Genomic DNA, 23,949 nt, shown 5'->3' with positions numbered 1-23,949 from the left:
TTTAAAGTACTTGCTTCTTGCATCTCTACGTTTTTTTCCTATACCCATACACCATAAGAAATGTCAAAAAGATCCTTCATACAACTTTATTCAGAAGATTCTGGATTAAATGATATAAAAACATTAACTAATATAATCTCGAAACATAAACTGGTTTGCCTGCAAGACAATTTTTTTCGATGGCCCTTGTGCTGAGAAAAAAGGGTAATTGTGTTACTTGCGAATTATGTACCCATTTGACATAAATAGGACTGCAATTCCATTCAAGTTGGTGTTGTATTATTTGGCCGATTTCTATTTTCATATTTAACATTTGGAACTGAGGTCAAGGGGAAAAAATTCTGTACAAAATATAGGCAGCCAAAATTCCATAGATCCATACCATGCAGATCAGAGCAACAAAACTACTGAACTAGGCATAGCTGGGGAAGGTGCTGGCAAACAGTGCAAAAGAATTGCACTTCGAAGCAACAAAATCTACTCCGTCCCATTGATTTCAGCTCTCACGACTTGAAGTTCAGTATAATGACAATAGGCCACAGCCATTGACAAGGTCGAACCAATTGTTTTGTCTGGTAAACTCACTGCTGAGTCTACTTAATGGCCCCCTATGCAGTTGAATTGCAAACTGGAGGGATCCATGAAGTTATCAGAGCCAGATATTCATGTCTTATCTACCCATCACCACTCGAATCCTCAGAAGCTTTCATTGCTTCAGCAGTCACAAGGGCAACCACAGCCTTGTGAATTGCTAGATCCGCTCTGTAAAGCAATCTCTGAGCTCTCTCTCTTTTCATTTTGGCTATGTTAACAGCATGCTGAGCAGCACCCGAGGTATCACGCATTCTAATTTCATAGAGCTGTGTATCTATTTGATCAATCCCATGTCTCTGAGGACCATCCAACAGGTACTGCCTGTGTCCTGCCAAGTCATAATAGCCAACATTCCATCTACTATCCCCATTTCTCTTCCCTGAAGATGAAATTCTCTGACTATAGGAATCATTATGAAACCCAAATGATCCAAATTTCCTTGACTTGTGCCTGTTGTATTTGGGTATATGATTTCTCTCATAACGGTTGTTTATAGAATAATATCCCATGCTGCCAACATCGCGTGGTGAGAACATCGGAGAGATTTGAGGCAATGGGGAATCGTCCACATAATCATAATTATGCCCTGGGAATGCAAACTTTTCATCACCATATGCCAACCCATTGAGTCTTCGTCCTGAGGACACACCAAACAGATGTAAGGAGAAGTACATAAGTTGTTCAAAATGTTAATCATCTCATGAATCAAATACTCACCATAAGGATGGAATCCATCCTGTTCATACAGAATACTGTTTGAATGCCCTGAGACTGAAATTTTCTTTTGTGATCGATGTTTTGATCCTTTGTTTGGTACTTCCAAACCTCTTGGTTTCAAACAGAAAGCAAACATAGCTGGCTTCTCCAAAGGCACACCCTTGTCCAGGCACCCATTAGAAATGGGAATATTATTCTTTGTCACGGCAACTTCCCACTCTCTCAATTCATGTTGATATCTTTCCCATAGAGGTGGCTGAACAAAGCATTAAAAAATAGGCGTAAATTTTCAACCATAATATCATGCCTAAATATCAGGTGCTTAAAAGAAACAGAGAATCTTGAAAAGAAACAAAACGTAAATTGGATAACAAAACCATACATTAAGACAATCAATTGCAAAATCACAATGTTAAATACATCTCAATCAATAGGAAGAAATATAGACTAGAGGCCCAAATGGTTTCCACCTAGAGACATTCAAGCAAAAAAAAAAACACTCACATCAACCATCATCCTAAATAAACCAACACATAACAAGTGATATATATATAGTAACAACTTAATTAAAACACTTAGCATTACTTACGCAGGCCTTCAGCTTGCTGATGATAGGTGCAACTACGGTAAATAAGTAAATATCAATCCACTGCCACACATATTAAAATCTCTTCCCCCCCACTTCTCTAACCCCCCTTCCTATTCATGTGTAAAGCTAGTATATCATACAAAATGTCATTAATCAGTACCAAGATGAGTAACATTCCTAAAATAGAAGTAATATAAAAAAATTACATAGGTATAGGTTATCATTTAGAATTTACCTGCAAATGCCGTATTAAAGGCATTCCCTTCTTCTGCCTTTTCTGCTGCCAATATTCATAAATGATTTTGGTTACACAGAAGGGCCCAACATCAAGCGTCAGTTCCTCTATTTCTGATGGAGAAAAATGATCACGTTGCTGAGCATATGCAGCCTTCTCAAACATGTCAATTGTTTTCTCAAACATCTCATCAGAGATCCCTTGCAAGAAACCATTATCTTTCTCAGAATTTTGAATAGTCAAAATCCACTGCTCATCTTCACTATCCAAGTCATACAAGACATGCAATGGATTCAGAGCCATCTCTACATCTGTTTCGACTTGTCGAAAATATTTAGAGCCACGAACAAAAGTAGCTTCAGCTTCATTATCATAATTTTCTTCTATCAAGACAACACCAGGAATAGGTATATTTTTAACTGAAGCAGCACGGATGTTCTGGTTGTAGCATTCCTCATGCATCTCCTTGAAAACAGCCCACTGACTCCGATCAGGAAATTCTAAGATCCAATCTTTCCCTCCTTTCCACATCATAGCATGAGTGTAACGATTTGTTGATCCAGTCTGCAGAAACTGATGTGCTTTGTATGAATACCTTGTAATACCTGCAAGTTTTACAGAAAGTTTCCACTCGTTATGATCAAACAATTCTAGCACAATCCGAGCACCAGATTCTCTCCACCCCTTATCACCAAGGGTAATCAACACATTTGCACCACAAGATAAGGACTCCAGATTCTTTTCGGGACTCCTACCAGCATCCAATGATTTCTTCTCATTAGCCTTTCTAATTCGCTTGTGAGGCAACCCTCTCTGTCTCTGATAATGGCTTCTGTGCCTTGAATTATAATCATACCCAGAAATAGGCACTGAATAAGATACTTGTGTCCGTGGTTTCTTAGGTCCACTGCTAAAACCATTGTGAAGAGAATCACCCTTCACATCAGACAACCCAGGAGACTGGAAACCAAAAGATGAGAAATTATTTCTGTTTCGATGCCAAGAACTTCTGGGAGCAGTTGGGTTGGGGCTGAGAATGACCCCTCCATTTGCATTCCAGGAAAACTCAGAAGAGTGTTGAGCATCACGCAAATCACCATCACAAGGTTTCTCAAATTGATCAACAGAAGGTATTTGGACACTCAAATCGCACAGGAAAGTATGAGAATCATCATTGGCTTTAATCTTATCAGATAAAGGATTTGAAGGAAAAGAATGGTCAAAATGACATGTTTGCCAGTCTGGTAACTGAACAGAGCGATGCCTCTCAGAACGATCCAATATGGAAGTTCTATCAGCACTTCGATCAATATTCTGGTAATTTTGTGAAAGAATTTGATCACTGCAATTAGATGGACTAATTAATAAATCTGGCTCAGCACAAGTCAATCCACCTCGCACCGCATCCTTTGACAAAGCAATCATATTTTTCTTCACATTAAATTCTGCATTCCCGTTAGAGCAATCATCAATGCTAGAGCAGTCATCTGTCATCAAACCAAAGTCTTCCTCATCATCTATCAGTGCATGATCACAGAAGCTTATATGAGCTACTGATTTTTCCATCAGCAACTTCAGATGTAAACTAATAAAAAATGTAGGTGCAGCAGCAAAACAAAGTGAAAATGGAGGAATCTTCCTCTTGCAAGAATCAGAATATTCAAGGGTGTCAGCCTGAGATAACTCTCTGGAAACACCCATAATATTAATCCCTGGCCTAATCCTCTTCTGCATGACCTGTTCATGCAAAAAACCAACACGACTCAAATAGCAGTGACTGGGAGCTTGGCACATTATTTAAATATAGCACACATATTCTTGAAATGAGATGAAGGACGGGCATACCAATCAGAAAACATAACAAAATTGAAGAAAGTACCTTGACTAAGGGGTTGCCTCTGATGGAAGTAATCGGATACTCACTAGATTGATTTTGAAGCGCCTGGATGTTATCATATGTGCATTCAGAGAGATGGAGCTGCTTACTGAGTAAACAATGTCTCTGAAGTTTTGAATCTAAATACATCCATTTCGAATTCTTCACTCTGGAGAAATTGTAAAATGTGAACACAAGAGGCTTCCTTGTACCATAAACACTCGAAAACCTGAATCGGATAGATGTAGCAGGCAACTGCAGGTCAATATACTTCCCTTGTTCACCAGGTTGATGAAATAACCTAAGGACACAAAAGATAAAGGCTGCAGCCATCATCAAGCAGCCTTCAAATAGTAAAAACCTCAGCCCAGCCACATTGTCAACAAAAAGCATCTCCAAATGAACTCTTGGCCACAGGGTCACAACTGTACCATACTGAAGTAGCAGAATAGCACGGAATAACCACAAATTCTCTAATTTGAACGAGTCATTCATCACCGATTGTATTGGATATTTTAAGTCAAACTTGAATGTTGCCGAACCTGTTTCCAAAAAAAAATTAAAAACCCCCCCATTATGTAAGTAACACAATGGCCCCTCTATCTCACCCCTCCCATCATTGGACTCTTTTACATCCATAAGCTGAGCCACAGGATCAAAAGAAATGGAACAGGATGCAGTTGTGTTAACATGTTTATCTTCAGAAATATGAGGTGACATCGGGGTTGGCTTCCGAAACCGCCTTCTATAATAGACAATAGGTCGCTTGTCATCTTTAGGGCAACTGAAGCTTTGCAATGGAGACTTCCTCCCAAAGTTATCACCTAATTTATCATCTGATACAGAATCTCTGGAAAGGCTGCTTTTACCATCCCTTGGGGAACTCTCAGCTAAGCACCTCCGTGTTTTTACAGCTTCATTCCATAAAGATGAGGCTGTACTTGGAAGTGTAATAGGATTCTTCTTTCTCTTAACCCCATTTAAGGCAGAAGATCTAAACCGATGGGAAGATCGAGCCAACCAAGAGATTATAGGCTCTGTGTCCATACAGCTTTCACCACAGCTATTATCCTCAGTAATCACATCTCTTATTTTCCTTTCTTTGCTGGACAGGCTTCTCTTTTGCTGGCCAGAGCTTTTATTTTTCCTTACCGCTCTTTTTTTCCCAGCTTTTCCGGGAACTTCACTTGGAAGTAGCAGGAGCTTGAACCTCTCTGTTTCGAGATTAATCCATTCTTCTTCTCGATCATCATATTTGATATGATGACACTTTGTTTCTTTGTTATAGTCATCAACGAGACCATGATACCAAATTTGGTCCAAAGGCCAAAACACCTTAATTCTCTGGTTCAGTATCCAATGTTTATCTAAGTCACCTAATGAAATTTCATAAAAATGTCGCCTCCTGCGGGAACGACCTTTTTCATTGTATTGTTTCCTTGGTCTCAAGACTCTGCCAGCAGTATCAACTGATGCTGATTCTGAACCTGACTGAGACTTTGACGCCCAACTATCAATATTCCGACTAGAAGAGAGCAAAAAGGACAACCCATTTGATGATGGCAATGTAGAGGGCTTACTACTTGAACAAAAGCCAGCATAATTTGGATCAAATCGTGAAGAAAGCATCCTTGCTGCATTCTCTTCAAGATTCTCCTCCTCATCTTCCCGTAAATAATCAGATATTTTATTATCATCAATCAGAGGCTTAACCTCCTTGGCAACTTTATTTCTATCTGGAGCCAAAGACTTTTGCTTGTAGTCAGATGTTTTAGTATCATCAATCAGAGGTTGAACCTCCTTGGCAACCCTCCTTCTATCCGGAGCAACAGCCTTTTGCTTGTAATCAGATGCTTTACTACTATCAATAGGAGGCTTAACTTCGGTGGCAACCCTATTTCTATCTGGAGCAAAAGCCTTTTGCTTTCTGTCCTTCTTCAGTGACTTCTTTGAGGAGGAATCGCCACTCTTCACAGCAGATTTACTCTTAGTTCCCTTACACTCATCAAAATCTCGTTTGTGTTTGATCTTTGAAGACTCAATCCCCCTGTCCAAAACATTGCTACTTAACTTAAGTATCTGTTCACCATGACCACCTGTATTACTAGACTCTCCAGCCAATCTCGGTGCCGGACCAACTTCAATTTTCCTTCTCCCCACAAAATCCCTCCTTCGCTTTGGAATGTGAACATTTTCATCAAAACATAGTGAGCCTCTATTCAGCACAGTATTGCTACCTGATCCCTGCTTTGGCTCCAACTTTTGTTCACACAAATCCTGCCAGCCAGACCCAAGCCCTTTCTGACATTCTTCATCGACAACCTTCTTGTTGCCAACATCAGCATTCTCTAAGCTACTTAGAGACACTTCCTTTCTGGTCTTCTTTTTCTTGTTCGTATTCTCATGAACACCCCCAAGATGACTCCCTTTCCTCTTTAAGCCCTTCTCTGGACTCTCTTTTCTCACTTTTGGTTTGTACAAACTCTTCAGATCCAAAGATCTCGATTTTTTGGGAATTGCAGTACCATGGGTGCTTTCCTCTCTATCTTCCATGTACAATAAGCAGAACAGACCGAGACTCTACAATGTTCACATTCCATCATACATGACTGTTCGCTTTTTCAGATCTGTGACGACAACAACCACATGAAAAATCAAAAAAAATCCCTCAACCAATGCAAAAGCTAATACCATAATAACCATTTCCACCACGCACTGAACCAATTGCATTATAAAAAAAAAAGAAAAACATAAAAAACACATATTAGCTATAAAATCATAACAAAATCACACACATACCTCAACCAACAACACACCACGACGCAGTCGATTCCTCCCCAAACCTCGGAGATCACGATCGCGAAACATGAATTAGGGTTTGAATCCGGCCCAAGCGATTTAAAACCCCCAATGGAATCCTCAATTTTGAAATTAAATTCACCGACAATTTCGATTTCTACGTGTTTATATTTTGTTTCAAAACCCGCGAGAGACGCACGAGAAGTAGGGTTTCTTTTGGTTTGGCGAGTAAGGGTTTTTAGATTGAAAAAATACTGAAAATAATAACTGATGGAAATGGTAAATAGCACGAAAACACTTAAACACTGATTTGGCTCGACACGTGGCTCTCTGAGATCCACTTGATTGAAAATCCCTTGCATGGGGCACAATCGCCTGCTCGACGCGTACAGTTAGAAAATGGGACTGATTTTTTTGTAAAAGTGTGATGGTGATAGGAACGGCTAGGATTAAAGTTATTTACGCGAAGAGAACGAAGAGTCCATAACGTTCCAGAGGTTGCACGCGATAGGAAGGATTTGTGCAACCGCCTATTCACGAGAAAATAGAAAGTAAAATAAATTTGTATCAAAACTCAAGAGGTGTTAAATAAATATGTTTTTATAAATTAAAAAAATACATAAATCTTGATTTATTTATTTTTCTACTCATTTTTATTTATTGATTTTTCCTTACTAACTAATAATAGCCCGGTTTTAACATCTTCGGGACTATTGTTAATTATTGATGAAAAAATGAAAAAATAAACTAAAACTAAGAAGAACAAATTATAAGAAGTATAACTAATATGTAAAATTTTATAGAATCAAAATCATGTCTAACTAAAAAAAATTACTAATAAATAGTATGATAGTAATATTGTGATTACATGTATAGAAACTTTATATGGTATTAGTCAACTAAAACATAATTAAAATCATTTTATCATATATTATATTTAAAATGGTTTACAAATGGTTAGTTGATTGAAACATTTGCAAAAAAAAAAACTCTTCCACGTGATTGATTCGTATAAGAATTATATCTCTCATGAAATTGGTGTTAATTTTTACTAAAAAGATTAAAGAAATAGTAAGTTTTCCTTAATGGGTTAATTAAATTGGGTTTGTCTCTATCATGTTATACAAGTAATTATCATATTTAGAATCTCTTGATTATTTTATTCTCTTCACTTTTAAAAGAATTTGAGCAACTCAAGCTTTCACCTCTCATGAAACTTCATAACCCTCTCCATTTGTTAACATTTACTACCAAAAATTATCAGTGAACATTGCCTTTATAGAAAGTATTCAGCAATAATTCATTTAGTTCAATATTGAACATTCGGTTAACATTAAAAAACTGGATAGAAAATATCAAAGAATATTTGTTGCCATAAAACACCAAGGTATGAATAACTTATTCCAAGGACTCCAAAATTGTGTAATTTGAACTAATAATAATAATAATAATATTATGGTTAAGTGTCATGTTGGTAAGGAAGAGGGACATCCAAAAGAGAGTGATTGACCAAATAGTCATTTTTAACCAAGCGACAATGGTTGTGAGAAAGTTTGCAATTATTGTGTTGAAAGTTAAGAATGGACATATAGACACGATAATTGGATTGAACACAATCTATATGGGATGAACTTTGATGAAGCCAAAACATACAAGATGGTATGTTGACGCATGTGTTAAGGTCAGCATATGACAAATATATTGCAAGACGATCCGCCACAAGGTAGGCTTCAAGAACTACATGATGGAGCTTGACAAATTTGTCATCTATCATCCGATGGCGTTATCAAGGGAATGGACGTTGACATTATTACGAAGTGGACTTTAAGCCTAACTCAATCCCATAAAATCGGCTCATGATGTTGAAGTTTGCACCTACTTATATACAATGAAAGGCTCTAATATCTAGTCGATGTGGGATCTCCAACACTCCCTCTCACGCTGAGACTGCCAACTCGTGCGTGAGACTATATATTATGGGTTGTCCAATAGCGGCCCGATAGCGGGTGGTCTGATAAGCCCAACAAATACTCGCTAGGATAGGCTCGAAATGCTCTGATACCATATTACGAAGTGGACTTTAAGTCTAACTCAACTCCATAAAACCGGCTCATGAGGTTGAGATTTGCACCCACTTATATACAATGAAAGACTTTAATCTCTAGTCGATGTCGGATCTCTAACAGACATCACTAACGTCTATAGTGTCACTCTATTAAGTCATTTGTTATGGAGACAAATGTCTAATAAAGTTCTACAAAAAGTTAGAAGGAAGAGTGTGCTCAACAATAATAGGTAAAAGAATTATGGTTCTTAATAGTTAATCTTCAACGAAGTCAACGTAAGGAAAATGTAATTTGACACAAACCTAATGGTTAATGAGATTTTAATACTTTATCATGTGAAACTCAGGTAACATCCCATTAACAATATAAAATCGTTTCATATGGGAGATGAAGGATATGGAGGGAAAATGGTTGACGATGGTGGTAAATGATAGGAACGATTTGATTAAGTCTCTCTGCGAACAAAGGCAAGAGAAACATATTTCATTAATGCTGTCACATATGTTACAATGAAATAATGGTATCATTACACACTAGCGAGAACACATACACTATCTATATATCATTACATGTGATACCGTGTATATAAGGGTAAAATAGTAAAAAAATTGTATATACTTATAAAATAGTTAAAGAGAAAAACCCTTTTAATATATTTATACTCTTTCAATCAATTTTTTTTTATCAATTTTTAATTTAAATAATATTTTTCAATTTTACCATTTTAACTATTCATGTAATTACAAAATAATTAAATAAAATAATAAAAGAGAACTAACATGTACATAAAAAAAACTCATTAGATATTAATTTTAAAAAAACAATTTTAAAAATTAAATTTCATAAAAATTGTAGTATATTTAATAAATGTTCAGAAAAAAAAATGACTGAAATATGTAAAATAAAATAATAAAATAAATATTGATATAAAAATAAAATTAAGAAGTAATTTATGTAAAAGAAAATAATTAATTCGTTATATATAGTTATAGATAACAAATTCAGATCCCAAATTAGACTATGTTAGAATGTTAGAACTTTGAGGCACGAAGAAGAACAAAAAGAAACAATAAAATTCATTCAATTCAAGGTAAACAAACCACTTCCCAGTATACACCAATTTTCCAGATCCTTCCACAACTATTGCAATCTATGATTCCTTACCATACACACAATCACTGAATTCCAAAATCCAAATCCAAATTCAATTCGAGTTTTTTCCCTGGGTTGTTCACGTGTGTCTGATTACTTTCACGGATCTCGCATTCCGGGAGAAGAAAATGCACGTGAAAGCGGCACAGTCATCGTCCCGGGATCGGACGCATGAATTCCACAGCATCACCGAGAGGTTGAAGAAGTCCGGATCAGGGCCCGCAGGGCCCAGCAGTAGCAGTTCTTCCAGATCGGAGGAACAGCGATCATCGATCGCAAATCAATCGGATTTCAATAGAAGGGCCTCCAAAATCGGCTTCGGAATTCACCAAACGTCTCAGAAGCTCTCCAAGCTCGCTAAATGTAAGCAAATGACGATAAATTTATTTAATTGAATTTAGAATAGAATCAAAGGATATGAAGTTATAAATTATAATCCTATTTTAATTGATTCTAGAACAGAATCATAGGATGTGAAGTTTTGAAGTTATAAAGTTATAAGCGTGTTTTTATTGATTTTTTATTAGAATCGTATGATGTGATGTTATGAAGTTATATTATAAACCTATTTTAATTGGTTTTACTATAGAATAACATGCTATGAAGTCATTATGAACGTTTCTATTTGTTTTGATTCGTAGTGGCGAAAAGGACTTCGGTTTTTGATGACCCTACCATGGAAATCCAAGAGCTTACTGGTGTTATTAAGCAGGATATCACTGCTTTAAACTCTGCGGTGGTGGATCTTCAGTTGCTATGCAACTCTAGGAATGAGAGTGGAAATGTTTCTGTGGACACAACGAGCCATTCGAGCACCGTGGTGGATGACTTGAAGACGCGGTTGATGAGCGCTACCAAAGAGTTTAAGGATGTTCTCACCATGAGAACTGAGGTACTTTGTTGTGTTGGTGGTTTGTTGTGTTTGTTTTATGGCTTAATGGCTAGCTGCTAAGTAAGACTATATTGTGTCTCTTTTTGTGAAGAACATGAAAGTGCATGAGAATAGAAGACAGTTGTTTTCGTCTTCTGCTTCGAAGGATTCGGCAAATCCTTTCATCCGGCAACGGCCTTTGGCTGCTAGGGCGGCAGCTAGTACTTCTAATTCCCCTGCTCCCTGGGCTAATGAGTCGCCGTCTTCATCTCAGGTGTTTCCCAAGTAAGTTAAGCGTTTTTATTTGTATATTCTTTTGTCGGTTGTAGGCTTGTAGTTAAGCATCTGGTTGTTGTTATTGTTGTCTTGACAATTTTTGTGTAATGCATGTAGACTAACTTGTGAGATGATTTGAATTGATGTATTCTTATCTCATGAATGTGTGTTATTATGACTGGATAGATTACTGAGTGCATGTTTTTGTTTGAAGAAAGGAATTGATGAATCTAAGCAAGACTAGTTGGTTTATTAAATAATATATAGTAAAAGTGTGGTTACAAACTTACATGGATTTCATTTATTTGTTTTCCCTGTGATGTTATTGAAGTCCAACTGAGTTTTGCAGTATTTTTTGCAACCATTTTACCAATTTTAACTTCCAACATGTTAACTTTGGCTATCCCTTTGATGCAATTGCATCAAATCAAACAAGCATAAGTTACAACCCTGTGGACTTCAATTGATTCTTTGGTTACAATTATACCGGCTAAACAGGTTGGCCCTTTCAGACCTCATTTGTTGGCCTAACCTGACCAACGATACTACTAATGAAACTTGGCCTGGCCAGGAGGATTTGGTGGGTCAAACAGCCTAGTCCAAAATATAAGTAGGAGGGCAAGCTTACCATTTTAGCCATTTTCCTTTTTCAGCTTGGCTCAATAGAAGAGATGGGAGTTGAAATGTCAGGTAGACCCTAGAAACAGTGGGCATCTCAGTCTGAATTGAGAGCACAGTTATTAGGCATGATTTGTGGACCCTTTACTTTTAATAATAAAAACTTTTGTTATACTCTATTATTTTAAGGCTGTTTCTGGTTGGGTCAAATTCTGCCAGGCATCCTGGTTTCTTTCCAAAATTTTTATACTTTTCTCATGGCTTTTAAATCTATAGGAAGCAAATGGACACAGAGAGTCAACCATTGTTGCAGCAGCAACAGCAGCAGGATGTAGTTCCATTACAAGACAGTTACATGCAAAGCAGAACCGAAGCTCTTCAGAATGTTGAGTCCACTATTCATGAGCTTAGCAGCATTTTTAATCAGCTAGCGACACTTGTTTCCCAACAAGGAGAGATTGCCATCAGGTTTTCATATATCTCAATTGTGTGCTATACACATGCATGCATACATCCTTATTGTTCGTTATTTCTGTATTCCAATATGATATTTAATGAATGTTACTGTTAGATCAAATCCTATTTGTTTTGCTAGTAATTCTATTATCAAGTAAATCTGTGCCAACTTCATTGAAACTTAAATGACTTCGGCCCTACTTCAATGAACCTTTATTGCATCTGTAGCAAACTCTTGCTTCAGTTTCTGTGGAAGATGATTTCATTGTTTATTGCATGTTGACTGCTCGGTTCAGTGTCACGCCTCACTGTTTAAATTGCTTGTTTTTCTGCTTACTAAAGTACAGAAATAACTTGCATAAGAATTTATATCTATAAAGTACTCTTAAGCAAACTTTGGAGAGTAAAGCATATGTGGATTAGATTAACTGTCTGTAGGAGATTATTGAGGTTCACTTCATGTTGACTATAATGCTGGATGCCGTGCCATTTAAATTGCTTACTTTGCTGCATTGAGTCGAGAAATGACTTGTCTAAGAATTTGGCCACTTCAGTTATCAGATGAGGTTTAGAGACTAAAACATAATTGGATAACTGACAATGAAAACTACGACCATGGTATCTTAGCGTTCCCAAGTTGGAGTGCAGAAAAAGAGTTGTGTTAGGCTCTCATTAACCAACATAAAAGTAGTCTCTCTCTCTCTCTCACTCTCTTTGTATATATATATGTGTGTGTATATGTGTGATCTCTCTCTCTATATATGTGATGTCAGTAAAACTAGTCTCTCTCTCCCTCATGACATTTTTTGTAAATTTGGTCTTTAAACAAATGCCACCATGTGATCTCTGTAGCTGACCTCACCTACTAGGGCAAGACTAGTTTTGCTTTTTCTTTAGAGGACTTAAATAACACGGTGTTCCTTAATTGCTTTAATTAATTATATTTGTTCCTTTTGACATGTACTGATATTGCCATAGAAGCATTCCCTCCTGGTTCCAATGGGACTGGTGGCAATTAAAGTTTCTTTCACATCTTTGTTTGGTCGGTTTTGGGGAGGGTGCCTAATTAGTAGTTACCTATGAAAGTTTATGTGCACAATTTAAAGTTTCTTTGATTGTCCCTCTTTGTTTATGACTTCTTTTAACAATTGTTTTTGGTTTCTTATTTAGTGGTTTATATCTTGAGTGTAATTTCTTAGTAATAGTATATGTGATTCTTGTTTAAAAGAAACAAACTGAATCAGCACCTGTGCTTTGCATGGTAGAACAAAGTAAAAAGTGGGTGAGTGAAAGAAAATAAAAACAGTAGGTGAAAAAATTAAAAGAAAAAAGAAAAATTGAGTGAGCAATGCACCATGTAAGGACATACGGCAACGGTTGGACAAGTTTTATACTACTATAGATGATATCCAAAAGTAGAAGGGAGAAAGTCATGCAACCCTGTTGTCAAACTTGTGAATTTACCTGTAAAACATGTGTTAACTAATTTTGCAAAATGGTTACACTCAAGCGAGGTGTAAACTTGGTAAAATGGTTATTCACTCTTGATGTTAGAATTTCTTGATGTATGATTATGAAAATATAAATTTCACTGCTACTGTGCAGTTATGAATTTATGATCATTAGATGATCAATATGGTTTTATTGTTGCTTTTAATCATTCTTGTATATTTAATCTTATCTTTTGTTATAAATATGTACATATGCTATTAGTAATAAATATTTACCAGTTGAGTTTGCCTCCGCACGAGTTTAATGAAGCTTACTTGTTCGATAATTTGGCATGAGCAATTGAAAACGTATACTTCGATTATTGACATGGTGAATTGACTTTTGCTTGATTTTTGTTTTTATATTGGCCAATTGGGACATTGTGGGGTTGATAGACTTACTTAATTTGCAGGATCGATGAAAACATGGACGATACATTGTCAAACGTAGAGGGAGCACAAGGGGCTTTGTTGAAATATCTGAACAGCATATCTTCTAATCGGTGGTTGATGATCAAAATTTTCTTTGTATTGATGTTTTTTCTTATGGTTTTCTTATTTTTTGTGGCATAGTCATTGGGATGACAGAGAAATGAAAACAAAGACACGAGTGCAGCCTTCTGTATTTAATTAATATTTTTTTATCCAAATATATATCTATATATATATATACTCATATACATATATATATATATATATATATATATATATATATTCATTCTTGCAGAGTTAACTTAGGACCAAGTTTGTCAAATAATTTACATATAACGAGGTTTTCTGTAATAATATTTTTTTGCATATTGGACATAGAAAAGCAATGACCTGACAATGCCTTCATGAGCTTTTGTTGTTGTTGTTGAATAGTAAGTTTCATGAGCTGACAATAGAAAAACAATATTAAAGAAATTTCATTAAGAATATTTGCTTGAGTGTTTAACTTGGGGCATGCACCTTAAGAACAAATTAAAAGAAGCAGCAACATAATACAGAAACCACTGTGATAAAACATGTTTTATCTCACTGCATGACAAAAATTCGTGTTATTATTTAGTAAATAGATAACAGGGAAAAATGTAGAAAATTGGTGAAAAGTTGAAGAACACAGAAAGTAGTTCTTGAAGTGATGATTAAAATAACTTTGAACATACAATACAATTAAGATCCATGTCTAACTAAACCTGAATTTGACTTTTCTGGATAAAAAGTTTGGGCTGAAAACTCCCATCCCCAAATGAATTGTATCAGGCTGAAGTTGTGAAGGTAAAATAGAAAACAAAGTGGTGACTCAAAGCTAAGTGAGTATTATGAGAAATCAAAAATAAAGATTTTACAAGTGAGGTGGTAAGAGTTTTTATATTCCTAAAACCTCTAGTGACATTATAATGAAAAGTAACTTAATTAAGATAATATATATTGTAAAATGTAATTTTGTACAATCTACCAAAATTGTAAAAAGACTTTGCATAGTGTATTTTATATTTCATATGAATAAAAAAAAATTATTCTAAAACTCAATATAAGTGCATCTTGCAATTGTTAAAGAAAAGGAAGCACTTAACAACACTAGATCCTATCCCGCGAGGTCGGGGTAAAATGTCCAAACAGAGCTACAGGTTTTGCTGTAACCCAACACTTTCATTTCTAAAACTCTCTACTGCATAAATCTTCCAATTGCTAATTCAATCCGATTCCAATCAGATCCAGGGTTTCTCTTTTCCTGTAGTTCACCACCGCTCGCCGGAAACCACAACCGAATTTCCGGCGCTGGCTTCAAGGATCTCGCAGCGGTGTCTGATACATTGGCAAAATGCACTCCAAATCGGCGCAGTCATCGTTTCGGGATCGGACGCATGAATTTCATAGCATTGCGGAGAGTTTGAAGAAGCCGGGATCAGCGCAGAATGGACAAAGCGGCAATTCATCCAGATTGGAGGAACAGCGATCCGCAATAGCAAATCAATCGGAGTTCAACAGAAGAGCTTCCAAGATTGGCTTCGGGATTCACCAAACGTCTCAGAAGCTCGGCAAGCTTGCCAAGTGTAAGCAAATAATAGTCTATTTTTGATTGATTTTAGAACCCTATGTTTGGATTTTAATTGCTCTGCAGTGGCTAAGAGGACTTCGGTTTTCGATGACCCTACCATGGAAATCCAAGAGCTTACGGGGGTTATTAAGCAAGATATTACTGCGTTAAACTCTGCGGTTGTGGATCTTCAGTTGCTGAGCAACTCTAGGAACGAGAGTGGGAACGCTTCCACCGACACCACTAGCCATTCAACCACGGTGGTTGATGACCTCAAGACGCGGCTGATGGGCGCCACCAAAGAGTTTAAAGATGTTCTCACCATGCGAACTGAGGTACTTCACTGTGTTTGCGTTGCTGTGCTTCTCTGTGTTTTTTTTTTCTGATTGCGGACGACACTGATGCCATGCTGATGTTTTTGTGAAGAACTTGAAAGTACATGAGAATAGAAGACAGCTGTTTTCGGCCTCTGGTTCTAAGGATTCTGCAAATCCTTTTGTCCGGCAACGGCCGTTGGCTACCAGGTCCGCTGCTAGTAGTTCTAATGCCCCTGCTCCACCATGGGCTAGTGGGTCATCTTCATCTCAGTTGCTTGCTAAGTAAGTTATGCTAATTCCTCCGCTGTCCCTTTTTACTTGTGTTGCTTGTGCAATAGGATGTAGTAAAGCAAGTGGCATAACAAAGATAAAAACGTGCTAGAGCAAAGAAAGTAATTGATCTAAATGGAACAGATAAAAATTGTGCATGAGCGGATAGTAGGAAATGGCGGAAAGCCACTATATCATATTGCATATAGCATGTAAGCATCGCTGGTAAAATGACAGAAGTTGCATAACTGTTGAAATAAATCAATTATATGTATACAGAATTAAGTTGTATGCAGATAACAACAGGCTTCATAAAAATGGTACAATATTAACTCAGAAAGTTCAATTGTTAAAGATATAATTATGATTGAAACATTAAAAGGAGTGCGGCACTGGGACTGGGCGAGGGCGTCACATATAGTCCCACTTTCTGGCCTCAAAGCTGTGCCAGTTGAAACCACGATACCCTTTGTGGTTGCCAGACCTCCTTTTTGCAGATGCTGCGCCGTAGTGGAGTTCCAATAGTGGATCAGAGCATTTATGCAATGTCAAAGTGTGATAGTCTGCCTTGGATACATATAGACACTTAATCACTTCATAGCAAATAAGATAGTGTGATAAGACGCCTTGGAGAATTACACCACAAAAATTTGCAGTTGTAGTTAGGGAGCCCAAGGCCTTATAAGTTATAAACCCCATACTAGAATTCCATAATACCCTACCATGTTCTGCAGCCTTGATGCCCGTGTGGTCTGGCTATGCACTAGGTTGTTGACTTGTTACAGGCAAACATTGCACTGTTGACATCAGCACATGCAACACTTATTTTGGAGCTGAGAGACATGATGGAAAGCTTTCATACCAATTGACAAGAACCTTGAGAGAGCCATACCGAAAAAGCTAGCATATGTAGTTGGAGAGCCCTAGGCCATATCACACGATAGAATCTCACACTTTCAATATATACCTTGCAGTTGGATCCTAACATTGCATTCTACATATTAGTTCACCAATCTTTAAAAGAATATTTAACTATGAAATTTCAAAATTATACTCAAACCTTGTATATACACTACTCCTTAAAATGAAAAGGTGCTAAAAATTAATTTCCTTAAAATTTTCAAATTGCTAGTATACCTCGGCCTAAATAAGCAAATTCCAAGAAGAGATGGCAGTGCCCCCTTTCTCTTAAGAGTACCATCTCTAACTATAAAAAGTTATCCCAGAAGTAGTTTGTATGAAGGAAGGGAATGGATAGGAACTTATATTTTCAGCTAAGTTTCAAAAGGGTGGTTGGTGTTAAGAGATAAAATGTGACACAGGAGGAATACAACAATGGAACCAAAGGGAAGGTGAATGAAATGCATTTATGGTTAGGGAGATTTAAAATCTCAAAATTTAGCATCACTTACAAAATTGGCTTTGTTGTTTTCCGCACTTCTTAATAAAACAACACCTTTTCAATTGGAAGTTGAAATGTTAGGTGTGGCTCGCAAAAATATTGAGCCTGGCCCTAGCTGATAAGTGAGAACTATGGTTACAAGGCATGATTTGGACCATTTTTAAACCAATAGTTACTATTGTTATGCTCCAATATCAAGACTGTTTTTGGTTGTGGCAAATTATATCTGAAACTATGATCTCACACAATGTTCTGGTGGGCCTTTTAAACCCGCAGAAAACAGGTGGATGGGGAGAGTCAACCGTTGCTGCAACAGCAGCAACAAGAGGTAGTCCCATTGCAAGATAGCTACATGCAAAGCAGAACCGAAGCTCTTCAAAATGTTGAGTCCACTATTCATGAGCTTAGCAACATCTTTAATCAACTAGCAACACTTGTTTCCCAACAAGGAGAAGTTGCCATCAGGTTTTTATATTTCTCACTCATGCATTGTATAGATGCATCTTTATTGCCCTGCATTGCTTTATTTAAGATGATATATGATTATATTACTTTTAGATACAACCTTACTTATTTGTCCATAATTTTGTTATGATCAAATGAGTCTTTCAGTTCTAGCAAAGCATCACTTTGTTTTAAAGTATCTTGGACTTCAGATATATGTAGGAATGGATATTATAAACTAAATAGTGTTTTTCCTTATTAAACCTTTGACGAGTTTTGATTTGATGATCTGTTCTGGTCAAAGTGCTACAGGCAGTGAAGCTTTGTTTTCATTTTTATAAATCTGCCATTTTATGCTTGGATCTGTCTTTGATTGCATTCTCCTGATTTTGATGGTGCTGTTTTATTAAATTCATAATTTATGTGTTTTTTACTAAAGGAAAAATGATGAGCAGAAAAGTAGAAATGAGAAAAGTCCTGCAATCCATGTTGTACCTGAAGGGGATGTTTGTTTTAAAGTTGGGTAGAATTGATTTTGATAAAAAATTATTCTGAATTGCTAAATGTAGTTGGAATGTGTGTCCAAATTAATTTTAACTTGTCAAACTCGAGACTACGTAGACTCGTGACAGCCTAGTAGAGGCGACTCGTAAATTTGAGTTTAATTTCACATGAAAAAAAATATTTACATCAAATTTTCTTAATTAAAAAAAAATCACTGCAAACAGAAAAAAATATCTTCATCTCATCTAAATAAAAAAACCCAATTTAGTGCAGCCCAGTAAAAAACCCAATTTAGTGCAGCCCAATAAAAGAAAAAACCCTAATTACCTAAATCACACCACAGAAGAATGCAACACTAATTCCAGCACCACCCATAATCTTATATGATGAAGGCACCACCGTCGACCTGGCACCCGCGACCACGGCAACCGCAAGAACCGCCACCACCGCCGCACTTGTTCAGAGAAGACGCCCGACCTCCGCACTCCAGAGAAGACGCAACACCACCAAAACGAACGTCAAACAAAACGAAACGCGAACCCTAAAGACACCATTTGGGGTTAAAACAAAAACCCAGTTGAACTCGCCAACTCGGAGCAGACTCGCGTGTTTGAACGATTTCACCGAGTTCACTCCGAGTCTGCCGAGTTTACTCAAAAACCGAGTCTACTACCGAGTTAACTCGGTAAGGGTAGTTTGACAACCTTTTTCAACTACAAATTTTACTTTGAAATGCTTGTATGTCATGGTGAGAGAAAATGATTAATTTCGGAAGGAGTTCTGTTATAACTGGTTTAACGTGTGAGTATGTCTGTAAAACGTGCTAACTTATTAGCAAAAGGTCATGCTCAAACTCAAGGTAAAGTTTGTGAGATGTTGGGAATGCTGAATATTTTCAATTTTGAAAGTCTTGCTTAACTTTTTCACTTTTGGAGTTGATACCTGCTTACTTCTTTATGATTATGAAGATATTGCTTACTATTTTTTTTAAAGTATTAATTTTGACTATGATGTCAATTTTTTCCCAGTTAAATCTTTGTAATGATTTTTTGTGATGGATATGAGTCCATTGTTATTGGTTCAGCATGTCGAGTTGCTTAGTGGGCTATTACTCAACCTAACTCCAACTGCACCCTAGCCCCTAGGGTTTTAAATTGAACTCCATTAGAATTTAGAAAACATTAGTAGAACCCACACTATACCATACCGGTCTTGCCCCTTACTCGTGAATACTTTTGAATTGAATTTATAAAGTCCTAATCTTAAATTTAATCTGCTAATGAAATAATTTGTGTTTACTATATTTGAGAACATTTTGTAGAAGAAAAGTTTGTCTAATTCCGAAAATATAAGTTTGGAAAAATATGTTTCGTATGTTTGGTTGACTTTTAAAAAGTAACATTCCTAAGGAATTATATTTGGCCGAGTTTTTCGACCAAAAACATTCTTAGGGAAGGAAGTGAGATTTCTAACTTTCCTGAGTTAAATAATTTAATGTGGTAACAAATTAAAGATTTTAATAAAAATAACACATTACTCTTTAACTTTTATACAACTTTATAAATATTTCTGACGATATATTTGACAAACCGAATAAAATGTAGTCATTTCTAAGAATCATAATTTCCATGATTCATGATTTCCAAGAATCACGATTCTTCCGGAGTATGGAAAAAATTCTCTGGTAACAAATGTTCTCTTACGTTGTTTGGTTTTGAAGAGAGAAATAGAGGGAATAGAAATGGAGAAGAAATAAGTTGAGAGAAGAGAAAGGTAAGAAATGAATTGAATGTTTAGTTATTTGGACAACATAAATAAATGAGAAATAGAGATAAAGTTGTTTAAAAGTTGTGTAATTTTATTGATTTGATTGGAAATAAGGAGAGAGATAGAGATGCCTATAAATAGGTGAGAAATAACGCAGTGGGTCTCACCATTTTTAAAAATTATTTCTTCTTTATTCCTCCCCACCCCCATCCTTCTTCCTCCACTCAACAAAAGAAGGCATTAGTGTTAAACTTGTAAAGATGAGTTAATATAATTGACTTTATTGGTAACTTAGATAAGTATGATGCTTAATATGTTGACAATGGCTGTAGGAACCCTAAGTCCACACCTGCCCTGTCCCATGGCAGAGCGGGTTTTAAATTCACCTTACCCGTCCCATGCAGAGTGGGGCAAATTGGGCACTCACGGGTCAGGGTTGGTTAGCCATTAACTAAAGTAGGGGGAGTAGGACTTGAGTGTGCCCCCTCCACGAGCTTTCTTGTTTTACGACCGTGCTGCAATACTTTCAAACTATTGTAATTTGATGGGAACAATTGCACACCTCTTTGATTGTTGATAAGGTGAACTGACTTTTGCTTGTTTCTTGTTTTTATATCGAGACAATGGTGGGGTTGATAGTGGTTACTTAATTTGCAGGATTGATGAAAACATGGATGATTCATTGGCAAACGTAGAGGGGGCGCAAGGGGCTTTGTTGAAGTATCTGAACAGCATATCTTCTAATAGGTGGCTGATGATCAAGATTTTCTTTGTATTAATATTTTTTCTTATGGTTTTCTTATTTTTTGTGGCATAGTAATCTTGAAAACGAGGACACAAATGACTCCCTTCTTACTGCTGATAAAACCTTTTGTATTTCATTAATATTTCTTTCTCCAAATCTATATTCATTTCTGCAGAGTTTAGCTTAGGACCAAGTTTGTCAAATTTTATACTTGTACGTATCGAGGTTAAGAACTGGGTTCATTGCATATTGTCCATTTATCTCTGTGACTCATGGTTTTTATCTAATGGAGGCTTCCTCTAACATTTATCCATATATTTATATTGCACAAAGAAAACCAGTAACTTGATAATGTCTTCATGAGATCAAAGGAAAAAGATGCAGTAAAGTCAGCTTGTATTGCTATTTCAATCATTTTCGTTATGCAATTTCTGGTTTTCAATCTGTTAAACTCGATTACTATGTGTAGAATAATAGAAAATAATATATCTTGGATTTTCTTTTACAAGTTAACTTAAAAGTACTAATGTTAATCTTATAAGAAGTAATGCATGTTGTTTGATAATTATTTTTTTCAAATTGCTGTTTCAATGCAGTGATTCTAGTGATTTAAGTATCCTAATTTTATAAATTAATTTTTGTATTAAACTCTAATAACAGTATAATTATTATATTAAGATTCTATTGCAAGAGTTATCTCAAGATTTTAATTTATTTTTTCAAAATTTTAGGTCATTTAAGTATATTTAAACCTAAATAAATTTTAAGATTTAAATTTTGAACTTATAATTTTGTTTATGATCTTTGTATAAAGAAGTAAAAATTCAGTTAATATAATGAAAATAAACTAAGTATTTTGTTTCCTTATTTTGATGTTTTGATAACTATTTTTCATTAGGTAGCTATTATAATAATTAAAATTTTAAATTATATTAAATGTTTTTTCATAATCATACAAAATGTCGACACACAAATGTAATAGTAATAGGTGTAATATCTTTAGTAGTGCGTAAAGGTATATCAACAATACTAATTTATTTTCATTCATTTACATGTTTATCTCACAATAAAAACAAGTATATAATTTTAAAATATCATAATAATAATAATATATTTAAATTATACACTAGTTGAAATTTAGAATAATTAATTTTTAAGTCCATCAAATTGAAAGAAGTTCATTTTAATCCCTTAAATCTGTATAATTTTAGTTCAGAAGTACTAAACTCATTTTAGTCTTTTAAATTTAATGTTTAGTAACAAAAATACTTTTTTTTTTCAATTTGAAGAGAGAACAAATATTTATCATTTAAATTTAAGGAAAAAAATCAAAATTATTCTAACCTTGTACGAATAAAAATATTATTAAACCTTAATAACATCTGTTAGTATTAATACCGAAGTATCAATAACATTATTATCGGTACTAATAATATATATAATAAATAATTAATTATATGTGCAATCTTGATTCTCATGGAATTATATATATATAACATTATATATTATTATTATTATATATATAATGTAATTCCACTATCTGATATCTAATATTATTTTTCTTTTTTATTTTAATAATATTTTTAAACCATAATATAAGTTCACAATGAAAATACCAATCTATTAAAATAAGAATAGAAAAAATAACTGAAAATTACTTCCATGTAGATTAAAAGCGAGTAATTATTTATATTTTAAGTATATTAAGTTTATGTATTCAAAATGTTTTATTTTATATAATCATTTTTTAATTACAATATAATTTTAATATAATAATGATAAATAATATGTTTAATTTATTTATTTTTATATAATAAATAAAAATATATGAAATAAAATAATTTTTTCATGTACATCTTAAAGAAAACCTATTGACCTAGGAATAATTGTATGCTATTTATCTCATATAGAAAGAAAAAAGAAAGGAGGAAGACATAGGCAATAAAATTTATCTCATTATCAAATCTCTTATTGGTTCATAAGTTTAAATAAAATAAATTTATAAAGTCAAAAATTCTATATAATAAAAGGCTTAATTCCTCATATAGCACTATTTAAATTTTTATTTTCTCATCTAGCACCTTTTTATTTTTATTTTCCCATCTAGCACCCTTTTGTTTTTATTTCCCTATTTAGCACTATTTCAAAAGTTAAAAAAATATTAAAAAAATTGATAATTTTAATTTTGAATGCATTAAAAAATAAATATTTTTAATGTTTAAAATAGTTAGAAATATAATTAATAAATAAAGAAATGAGTTTTTACAAAATAAAAATAAAAAGTAATAAACTAAAAATGTTTAGTTTAATTTTTTTTAAAGAAAATAAAAAATTAAACCCTACAACAATACAAAAATTGAATCTATAAACATAAATTAATATTTTATTATTATTATTATTATTGGTGATGTAATCATGTTAATTTCAAGTAAAAAATTCAGGACATCATTATAAAAAAAGCTAAAGTCAATTAGTATTATTTAGTAGTGAATATAGATAATATTGAAGTGTCTACCCTAAATGCAAAATCCTAAAAAAAAACTAATGCACATGCTACACTTAATGCTTAAAAATGAAAAGAAAAAAATACAAAAATAAATAAGTATAGAAAATAAAAACAACAACAATAAAAATAAAAACAAAAAACAGAAATAAATAAAGAATGGTAGAAAAAGAAATAATAACTAAAAACATAAAAGATATAAAATAAAGACAAAACAAAATAAGATAAAGATAAA

The 23,949-nt window shown here is 34.7% G+C and overlaps 3 protein-coding genes and 1 long non-coding RNA gene across 4 annotated transcripts; 2 read left to right on the top strand and 2 right to left on the bottom strand.

Moving 5' to 3' along the window:
• Positions 1-257: 257 nt before the first annotated feature.
• Positions 258-7,179, bottom strand: LOC137820173 (uncharacterized). Its single transcript, XM_068624060.1, has 5 exons — positions 6,811-7,179; positions 4,015-6,638; positions 2,136-3,872; positions 1,312-1,567; positions 258-1,231 (listed from the first exon to the last, which is right to left on the bottom strand). Exons 2-5 carry the CDS (start codon positions 6,562-6,564, stop codon positions 675-677), a joined length of 5,100 nt encoding a protein of 1,699 aa, XP_068480161.1. The 5' UTR covers positions 6,565-6,638; positions 6,811-7,179; the 3' UTR covers positions 258-674.
• A 2,707-nt stretch (positions 7,180-9,886) lies between these two features.
• LOC137821822 (syntaxin-32-like) lies at positions 9,887-14,389 on the top strand. The gene is made up of 5 exons (XM_068626588.1): positions 9,887-10,391; positions 10,670-10,920; positions 11,012-11,184; positions 12,070-12,261; positions 14,153-14,389. The coding sequence occupies exons 1-5, from the start codon at positions 10,157-10,159 to the stop codon at positions 14,310-14,312; spliced, it is 1,011 nt and encodes a 336-aa protein (XP_068482689.1). The 5' UTR covers positions 9,887-10,156; the 3' UTR covers positions 14,313-14,389.
• An 862-nt stretch (positions 14,390-15,251) lies between these two features.
• On the top strand, positions 15,252-21,526 carry LOC137820668 (syntaxin-32-like). The gene is made up of 6 exons (XM_068624852.1): positions 15,252-15,352; positions 15,438-15,778; positions 15,847-16,097; positions 16,189-16,361; positions 18,028-18,216; positions 21,124-21,526. The coding sequence occupies exons 2-6, from the start codon at positions 15,547-15,549 to the stop codon at positions 21,281-21,283; spliced, it is 1,005 nt and encodes a 334-aa protein (XP_068480953.1). The 5' UTR covers positions 15,252-15,352; positions 15,438-15,546; the 3' UTR covers positions 21,284-21,526.
• Positions 16,516-19,227, bottom strand: LOC137820669 (uncharacterized). The gene is made up of 2 exons (XR_011082666.1): positions 19,027-19,227; positions 16,516-17,330 (listed from the first exon to the last, which is right to left on the bottom strand). It is a non-coding gene; the product is annotated as an uncharacterized lncRNA (long non-coding RNA).
• Positions 21,527-23,949: the final 2,423 nt, after the last annotated feature.

Source organism: Phaseolus vulgaris, chromosome 9 (genome assembly GCF_000499845.2).
Source record: "Phaseolus vulgaris cultivar G19833 chromosome 9, P. vulgaris v2.0, whole genome shotgun sequence".
Classification (NCBI taxonomy): Eukaryota; Viridiplantae; Streptophyta; class Magnoliopsida; order Fabales; family Fabaceae; genus Phaseolus; species Phaseolus vulgaris.
This window is presented reverse-complemented; position numbering and strand designations above follow the sequence as displayed.

Bases quoted from the DNA above. Each gene is read 5' to 3' on its own strand.
- LOC137820173 (XM_068624060.1), bottom strand. From the start codon at position 6,564: ATGGAAGATAGAGAGGAAAGCACCCATGGTACTGCAATTCCCAAAAAA. The intron at 1,568-2,135 runs GTAAATTCTAAA...TGCTTTGTTCAG, and splicing joins CTTTAATACGGCATTTGCAG to CCACCTCTATGGGAAAGATA. The intron at 1,232-1,311 runs GTGAGTATTTGA...GTGTGTCCTCAG, and splicing joins GGATGGATTCCATCCTTATG to GACGAAGACTCAATGGGTTG.
- LOC137821822 (XM_068626588.1), top strand. From the start codon at position 10,157: ATGCACGTGAAAGCGGCACAGTCATCGTCCCGGGATCGGACGCATGAA. The intron at 11,185-12,069 runs GTAAGTTAAGCG...TTAAATCTATAG, and splicing joins TCATCTCAGGTGTTTCCCAA to GAAGCAAATGGACACAGAGA. The intron at 12,262-14,152 runs GTTTTCATATAT...CTTAATTTGCAG, and splicing joins CAAGGAGAGATTGCCATCAG to GATCGATGAAAACATGGACG.
- LOC137820668 (XM_068624852.1), top strand. From the start codon at position 15,547: ATGCACTCCAAATCGGCGCAGTCATCGTTTCGGGATCGGACGCATGAA. The intron at 16,362-18,027 runs GTAAGTTATGCT...TTAAACCCGCAG, and splicing joins TCATCTCAGTTGCTTGCTAA to AAAACAGGTGGATGGGGAGA. The intron at 18,217-21,123 runs GTTTTTATATTT...CTTAATTTGCAG, and splicing joins CAAGGAGAAGTTGCCATCAG to GATTGATGAAAACATGGATG.